We start from the raw sequence: 9160 nt of genomic DNA, 5'->3' as shown, positions 1-9160 counted from the left end.
TGCAACAATCTCTTGACACAGGGGTTGGACCGACAGACTGGAAAATTGCAAATGTAATACCGATCCACAAAAAGGGAGACAAAACCGAACCAGGTAACTACAGACCAATAAGCCTGACTTCTATTATATGTAAACTTATGGAAACTATAATAAGATCCAAAATGGAAAATTACCTATTTGGTAACAATATCCTGGGAGACAGTCAGCATGGTTTTAGGAAAGGGAGATCGTGTCTAACTAACCTGCTTGATTTTTTTTTTTTGTGGATGCAACATGGACAATGGATAATTGCAAAGCATACGACATGGTTTATTTAGATTTCCAGAAAGCTTTTGACAAAGTCCCGCATACAAGATTCATTCTCAAACTGAACGCAATAGGGATCCAGGGAAATGCATGCACATGGATTAGGGAGTAGTTAACATGTAGAAAACAGAAAGTACTGATTAGAGGAGAAACCTCAAAATGGAGAGAGGTAACCAGTGATGTACCACAGGGATCAGTATTAGGTCCTCTGCTATTCCTAATCTACATTAATGATTTAGATTCTGGTATAATAAGCAAACTTGTTAAATTTGCAGACAACACAAAAGTAGGAGGAGTGGCAAACACTGCTGCAGCAGGAAAGGTCATTCAAAATGATCTAGACAGCATTCAGAACTGGGCAGGCTAAAATAATTGAATCTATTCAGTCTTGAACAAAGAAGACTACGCAGTGATCTGATTCAAGCATTCAAAATCCTAAAAGGTATAGACAATGTTGACCCAGGGGACTTTTTTGACCTGAAAAAAGAAACAAGGACCAGGGGTCACAAATGGAGATTAGATAAAGGGGCATTCAGGCACTTTTTTACACAGAGAATTGTGAGGGTCTGGAACCAACTCCCCAGTAATGTTGTTGAAGCTGACACCCTGGGATCCTTCAAGAAGCTGCTTGATGAGATTCTGGGATCAATAAGCTACTAACAACCAAACGAGCAAGATGGGCTGAATGGCCTCCTCTCGTTTGTAAACTTTCTTATGTTCTTATGTTCAACGTGCTAGTTGGGCACCACCAACCGTCAGGCTGGGCTAGGGGACCTCAGCCCTCTCCTGGGCCCCACCATGCCAGCACTCACTGACCCCGTCACCTACCCCCGCCCCCAGGGGCAACGCAGCCTTCCGACGGGCCCAGTGGCGGAGGACCCCCCACAGCCCTCCATGCCAGCCCTTCACTGGGTCCCCAGCTGCCAGGGACGGGGACCCTCATCTTCCAAGCCCCCATCAGTACCGAAGATGACCGTGCCAGCCCCCACCTCGTCTGCCCCAACCCCAGGTCCTATGGAGGACCTCACTGTTGCCACGGTGACCGCAGTCTGGCGTCAGAATTGTGAGGGGAAACAGGCCCAGCTGTGGGAGCATCGGCCGGACACACCTGGTCCAGCATTCCATCGACATGGGGGAGGCCGGACCATCAAGCTGCGGCCATGCCGCTATCTGCTGGCTTGCCAGGAGGCTACAGAGGAGGTGCTGAAGGTGATGCGGAAGGCCGGAAACACTGAGCCCTCAGACAGCCCCTGGACATCCCCAGTGGTCATGGTTCCGAAGAAAGATGGCAAGTAGTGCTTCTGTGTCGACTACAGGTGCCTGAATGATGTGACGGAGAAGGACTCCTATCCCCTCCCCCGCATCGACAAGTCCCTGGACCTGTTGGCCTGGTCGAAGTGGTTCTCCTCCCTTGACTAAGGAGTGGCTACTGGCAGATGGCCCTATCTCCAGCTGCCTGACCCAAGACTGCCTTCTCCACTGGTCGAGGGCTCTGGCAGTTCGCCGTGATGCCGTTCACCGTGATGCCCCCGCAATGTTCAGATGGCTCATGGAAAAAGTGCTGATCGGCATGCCCCCCCACAGAGTGCCTGGTCTACTTGGACGACCTGCTGGTCCATGGGAAGACCTTCCAGGCGGCCATGGTATCAGTACTGAGCCCTGCAAGTTCACAGCAGTCAGAGACTGGCCCATCCCCATCAACCCCTGCCAGCTGAGAGGCTTCCTTGGAGGCTTGGAAGCTTGTGCAGGGCTTTGCCACCATCGCTGCCCTCCTATACTGCCTTCTGCAGAAAGGTGAGCCCTTTGAGTGGACCCCAGAACAGCGAGAGGCATTAGACAGCCTGAAGAGAGCCCTGTGTCAGTCCCCTGTGTTGGCACCCCCAGACCTCCACTCCAACTTCTTGCTGGAAACTGACGCGAGCAACAAGGGGATTGGAGCTGTCCTTTCACAGCCTGGGTCAGACTGTGTGCATGTAGTCGCATACTACAGCCGATCGCTCAGCAAGACCGAACGGCGGTACTGTGTGATGCGACGGGAGCTGCTGGCAGTGGTCGAGTCGGTCCGCCACTTCCGCCACTACCTCTGTGAGCTCCCATTGCGGATGGACCACACAGCCCTGCAGTGGCTCCTGACCTTCAGGGAGTCGGAGGGACAGGTCGCCTGCTGGATAGAACAGCTACAAACGTTTAACTGTGCCATCCAGCATCGGCCAGGGGAGAGGCACGCTAATGCAGATGCCCTGTCCTGATGACCTCTGTGCCGAGGAGGACTGCAACAGGAGAGAAAGCGCTTCACACGAAGGAAAAATAAATATATACATATATCTAAATAAAATAATAACAACAATGGTAATGATAACAAGAACAATACTCATACAATAGTACAATTCTTTAAAATAAATAAAACAGTAAAATAATGCTATGTGGTATACATTTAAATATAAAGTAATGTAACATATATCTTTAAGTTATCTCGAGACACATAAACATGTATTTGGATACTATCTCAAGACATGCCTTTAGTTATATTTTAACAATACCACTATATCCTTCCATATTACCATCAAAACTACATTCACATTTAAGTGTAATCAAACATTACACTGAGCATATGAATACATACTGAGCATCAAAAGAAACTTTTCACTTATATTTGAGCATCAAAAGAAACTGATCAGTTATGTTTGGATAACATTCACTAGATGTGATCGAAAAAAGACAAACTCTGTTTTAGAGCAGGTACAGTGACCTTTTATTGTGCTGATAAACAACTGACATCACGAAGATGCTGCAAAATGATCTGTCGATCTTGGGCAGGTGTTGTGACTCTTGGTCTCCCAGTTCGTGGCCTGTCATTAACAGAGTGTGTCTGGTTATTGTGAAGGTAATAGCAGCAACTCCTTTAAGAATGGCGTCACTGGAAAAGAAACTACACGCCCCAAAAGGCTCAGCGTGAATTGGAAAGGCGGGGCTACACTGTTTAAAAGGAAGCCGGGCAGAACAATGGGGTGGGTGATCGTGGGGAACATCGCCGGATTCGCCTGCCTGCGCAAGCCTTGGAATATATTCTGTTTTACGCTACCTGTGCAAGCTTTGGGATTTAATCTGTCTTTCGCTGCCCCGTGCAGTTGAATCGTAAGTACGTGACTTCCCAGTCAGCGTGATAATTAGAAACTCAAGTGTAGTGCGATTTACCTCTTGTTGAGGTCGTATTCTTTGTTTTGGTTTATCCTGTTGAGTTATTTGCTTTCTACGTTATTTACTGTTTGCTACGCCGCTATTAGTAGGCGTCACCCACTGGAGAATAGGGTCCTTGTTGCTGCATAGATACGCAGCCTGTACTGGATTACTAGTAGGGTATGTAAACGAAGAGAAATAGACCCGGGACTGGTTAGGGTCATATTTATGTCTCTTGAGTTGGTGAAATAGCAAACGGCAAGACGCTGGGAAAAGTACACAAAGAACCAGAGACTCAGACACGGGACTGTGATTTTGTAAAGTGTTTATTTACTGCTTGGAACTGGTTTATCCAGACCCAACCGTTCCAGGGGAGGGGGCGCCAGTACACCGCTATTCTGCTGAAGAAGACACCATTGCTCGGTGGAGGTTCTGGATTATTTCAGTGGTAGGAACCTTGCCATGCTCTCCTGCTCCCACACGGTTGTGCCGTTGGCTCACTCCAACAAAAGGGGGCCCGTTGTTATCTCTTTGTCTGTGTTCCAGGCAATTACCATCAGAAGGAGCTTACACCTTGCTTAACCGTGTTACCAGCTCACTCCACCCGAGGGATCCCACACCATGCTTACCTGTGTTACCGGCTCACTAGAGGGAGCCCATCAACTATTTACCTGTGTTTCCAGCTCACTCCACCACAGGGAGCACGCACTCTACCTGTGTTCCAGCTCACTCCACTAGAGGGAGCCCGCACTCTACTTTACCTGTGTTCCAGCTCACTCCACCAGAGGGAGCCAAACGGCTACTTACGTGTGTTCCTGGCTTACTCCATGCGGAGAAGACATTCTTCATTGCTTGCCTGTGTTCCCGGACCCAGACGTTCTGCAGACAGAGCCTGTGGCCGCTTGTCATTGTGAAATAGCATAGAGAGGGGAGAAGAAGTGAGTTAGTTAGTGGCCCGTACAGGGCACAGTACACATTGTTTAAGTATATCTTGTATAAATATTGTAAATAAAGTTACGCACCTGAACACGCAGCAAGTCCAATTCTGTCCATCAGGAAGAAAACGACGGTGTACAGTAGCACCACACTACCAGTCCTTTCACATTATACAGTCTCGCCAGGTTTGAATTTGCTGGTTGTGAGCTCCCAAGACGGCGAGCCACAGTATGCTGCCCTAGTCCAGCCTCCAACATGCCAATTGCACGAAGGCGCTGCTCACTTGACAGACGTGGCATATTGGTTTTTTCTGTCATTTTCTTTATTGCTTCTATTCAAGCTTGCAATTCAACAGCTGAAATCGCTCCATATCCAATGTCCATCATTTTATATACCTTATTTTCTTTTTTTTAATACCTTTGTTCCGTGAAGTTGGAATGTTGACAGTATTGTTGTGTTGGCAGAGATTCAGTCCAATTGTTACACATTGATGTTTTTGTATAGCTTTTCCTTTCAAGAGACTTTTTAAGATGTTTTCATTTTCAGAGTGAGAGTTCTTTTTCTTTTAGAGAGTTTCAGCAATAGAGAGAGACTGTTTTCCCACGATGCAAGCATTTAAATTAACTTGGAAAATGGGTAGCGCAATCAGATTATCGAATCACAGAAGAGTTCTCATTAGCATATTTCTCATATTTAGTTAAATGATTGGCTCTTTTAAATGCAAGCAGTATTACATCATAACTTCACTCCCATCTCCATTCAGACAAGGCATTGTAAATCTTAGAAAAAGCATTCAGTAACTTTTAAAAACTTTTCCCAAGTTATGAACTTTTCCTCATGTTGGACAGAACTAAATGTCCCTTTTATCCCAGGCCATTCTCTTTGCTTCATGCTCTTACAGGTGGCAACGGTCAAACTGAGCTATTATGGAGAAAGAGCCTGTCACTATGTTTATATGGAAGTCATTGCCTAAAACTTTTTCTGTTTTCAATCATGCTGTTTTGTATAATTTCTTACAAGAGCCATGCATAAGAAGGCCAGGTATAACATAGTTCTGGAAACCTGGTATTATTTCAACAGGTTTATTTTCATGATTATTTTCTTCTTGGTGTAAAGCACTGTCATGAATAATGCAATATAAAACCAATGTTGTTGAAAACGTACCATGCTTATTTATATTCCAATACACTAGTTTTCTAGGTTATCAGAACATAGCTAATGTTGATCTACTTAAACATGATTTCTAGCTTGTCATCGGTTACAACAGAATATAAGAAAATGTATGAATGCGAGTCCATTCAGCCCATCATCTGGTTCCTAGAAGCTGACTGATCTCAAACCTTTGTAAAGCTGGGTCTTAAAGGATCCCAGTGATTCAGCTTCAGCAACATGGCTAGGTAACCCATTCCATACCCCCCCCCCCCCCCCCCCCACTCTCTGTGTGTTGGTTATGGTTAACTTCGTCAACTCCTTTTAAAATGTCAAGACTTTAGTCAAGTTCCCTCTGTACCTGCTTGTGGGAGGGTGTGGGAATTCCCTGGACACAGGAGACAGAAAGTTTATTTGAAACACCTCTGGGGTGCACCGTATTATTTATTGTAGTAGAAGGCGCTCTTATGCCGTGGCCCTAAATATGGGGTAGCATGCAATGATTTCCAACAATGGTCTGTGGTTTTTTTTTTTTTTTCACAGTCCCAATTGCACTTGCAGGTGAGGAAAATAATAGACCAAAACCAGAAGGCGAAAGCAAAAAGGAAAATAAAACACAGTAACCAAACTACAAATAAAAGGTGCTGCTCCTTGCAGCGTCCCGCAGCCTCCGCTCTCCGGTACAGTTCGGGTTTCAGAGATACTTTGCTGGTCCCTCACTAACACTCACAGGTTTTGTCCAGACTTTCCCCAGCTAAACTAATAATGTCCCACTAGGGGTACGTAGAAACAAAGACACTGATTCTGTGCAGCGGCTGTCTTCTTCCGCCGGGCTTCTCTCTTTCTCTAGACACTGACGTTCTGTTATGATTTGTAATCTAGGTTCATCAAACAGAGCTCCCGCTGTGGTTTCTCCTAGAAAGGGCAAGAGCGAGGGAACAGCAAAGCACCACTTTTATTGGTTGAGCAACCCCCCCCCCCCCCCCAAGACCCGCCTCTCGACCACTCAGAGAGAGAGAGACGACACTCTCACCCAACCTCTCTGTGTCATTGCCATGATTGACAGGTGGATCCCAGGGGGCTCCCGACCCCCCCCCCCCCCCCCCCCCGCAGGATCATGCATGCGTCAGATAGCCAGCACAGACCCCGCCCTGCTACACTGCTAATGAAGGATAGATCCATTATTATTATTATTATTATTATTATTATTTATTTCTTAGCAGACGCCCTTATCCAGGGTGACTTACAATCGTAAGCAAAAACATTTCAAGCGTTACAATACATTCACTAACTATTGTAGCGCTTTTCACTTAATTCCTGTAAATTGAAAAATCCTGTCTCTTTTTTTTTTTTTTTTTTACCTTGTATCGTTTTGTAATGTCCATACTTTTACAATGCTATGCATTGATTATGTTTTAGCATACATTACTTGTTCTGATTGCTTTTGAATTCAGGACTCCAGACAGAGGGAACAGGGAAGCCATATGACAGATTTCAAGGTGTTTAAATTAAACTCAGTTGCCCAATCTTCACTCAGGGAAGCCATATGATGGATTTCAAGGTGTTTAAATTAAACTCAGGTGCCCAATCTTCACTCAAGGAAGCAATATGATGGATTTCAAGGAGTTTAAATTAAATCTTGTTATAACATGGCTCAAGCTACTGCATATGATTAAAATGTACCATAATGATTAGGGAAATCAGTATTGTAATATACTGCCATCACAGCTAAAACATTCCAAACTGTATTAAGATTAATACAGATTAATAACTATAAATAATTTATAAACGCCTGCATTTACTTACTGCAAGGGTAGTTTATGTCAACAGACCTTATTTTGATGGAGGGCTCCACCTAAAACTACAACTCCCAGAATTCTTTAAAGACTTTGGTGCATGCGTACTCCTACTTGGACGCCTCCTGGTGGCCAATGGCTTGGCTGTTCATTCACATCCATATCTGACAAGTACGGAGATCATCCCCATCCTAGGGAGAGAGATAGCAGAACCGTAGTAGAGGGGGAGGCAAGAAGCTGCATTTTACCGTGAGAGGATACTGTCAAAATATAATAAATGAAGGTGCACACAAAAATCAAATAATCGTCGGCGCAAATCATTATAACAACCAGAGAAAAACGTAGAACAGAAGAAAGACGTTTTGCAAGGGGTTTTCCGATTGTTTCAGCACACACTGACAAAGAATACGCTATTTTACAAAGATGGGTAACCGAGGGATGGAAGATCTAATTCCCCTGGTAAATAAACTCCAGGATGCCTTTTCTGCAATCGGACAAAACGCCAATCTGGATCTCCCCCAGATTGCGGTGGTTGGGGGTCAAAGTGCTGGCAAAAGCTCCGTCCTGGAGAACTTCGTTGGGAAGTAAGTCATTGTGTTTATTTATTTTAATAACATTTTCACAAAGCAACAACCTTCTATCGTTTTTTTTTAAATTACGAATAATAATTAAAAAATAGCATTTGGAAATTATTAATAATAGAGGAAATAACATTAACGTTATGGGCTAATCTTGTTTTTATCATAGGAATTATGATCATAAAAACATAGCAGCAATGCTATTCGTGCAGAGATTAGTGCATAAACAATGTATGTTGTCATAGGCATCTCCATTTTTGTAAATAATATGGATAATTAAATCACAAATATATAAGTGTTTTCTGTTTGTGATTTTTATGTTACATGAAACTGTATTTGACATTGGAATTATTTAGCTAGAAATTGGTCTGCTTATTGAGGTTTTTTGTTTTGTTTTTTTAAACACACTACCTCGTAACTGATTCAAAATCTGACTCTGAGTGTTCGGTTAGTATTTAAATGTATTCTCTTAGAATGACACTAGGTTATATAGCTTTGAAAATGGGAGCACGTAAACGCCGATGCTGATTACCCGAATCTTTGATGACATGCATTTTATATCCTACACTGCCGCCAAACAAAACAAATCCTTGTTTGTCCCCGATCCAAGACAATCACCATTTTCCATCTCAGGTACCCCCCCGAGTCATGCACATATATACAGTATTCCATTTTTGGATTCAATTTTTTACTTAAACCCCGAAGCGTAAGCAGGATCATTTGGAATTGTGTATGTGAGCAGGTGGTCGAAGTAATAATGGTCAAAATTAAGTCAACATGGTGTATTGTATATATGTTTGTCTTAAAGTAGTCACTCAGAATTGCACTGCAAATTGTATTTATGCTATTCAGCATTTCTGTATGTCTTTATATAAAATGTCTCTATACGGCTCCTTCCTGCAGGAACAAATGTATGCAGAATTGGTAATGAAAAAAAATGATGAGTAAAAGAACATGATGCAAGGTTTGTTTTTTTTCTTAACCTCGTATATCTGTATGAAGTATCAATTGATACTGACACCGCCTCTGCTATATACACAACTCTAACCTATTTAATATATAGCTGCCATTTTGTTATGTAATAGCAGACAGCTATTCGATTCCTTGTCCAGCTCTGACCTTCAGTGAACGGCAAGATGCTTAACAGTTATCGTCGCGCTCTTGTTTAAAACGCGAATTGAAATAGATTGTGTTTGTACATTTTCAGAAGCTGATTGC

At 43.7% G+C, this 9160-nt stretch overlaps 1 protein-coding gene across 11 annotated transcripts in view; it reads left to right on the top strand.

Moving 5' to 3' along the window:
- Positions 1-7523: 7523 nt before the first annotated feature.
- Positions 7524-9160, top strand: part of LOC117397002 (dynamin-1) — a 140035-nt gene continuing 138398 nt past the window's right edge. For all 11 annotated transcript variants that reach the window (XM_059005392.1, XM_059005389.1, XM_059005388.1 and 8 more), the window contains exon 1: positions 7524-7948. In XM_059005392.1, coding sequence (XP_058861375.1) covers positions 7788-7948 — 161 coding nt within the window. In that variant the 5' untranslated portion in view covers positions 7524-7787. The remainder of the gene's footprint in view (positions 7949-9160) is intronic.

Source organism: Acipenser ruthenus, chromosome 31, assembly GCF_902713425.1.
Source record: "Acipenser ruthenus chromosome 31, fAciRut3.2 maternal haplotype, whole genome shotgun sequence".
Taxonomy (NCBI): Eukaryota; Metazoa; Chordata; class Actinopteri; order Acipenseriformes; family Acipenseridae; genus Acipenser; species Acipenser ruthenus.
Note: the sequence above shows the minus strand (reverse complement) of the source record. Positions and strands in the feature narration are given on the sequence as shown.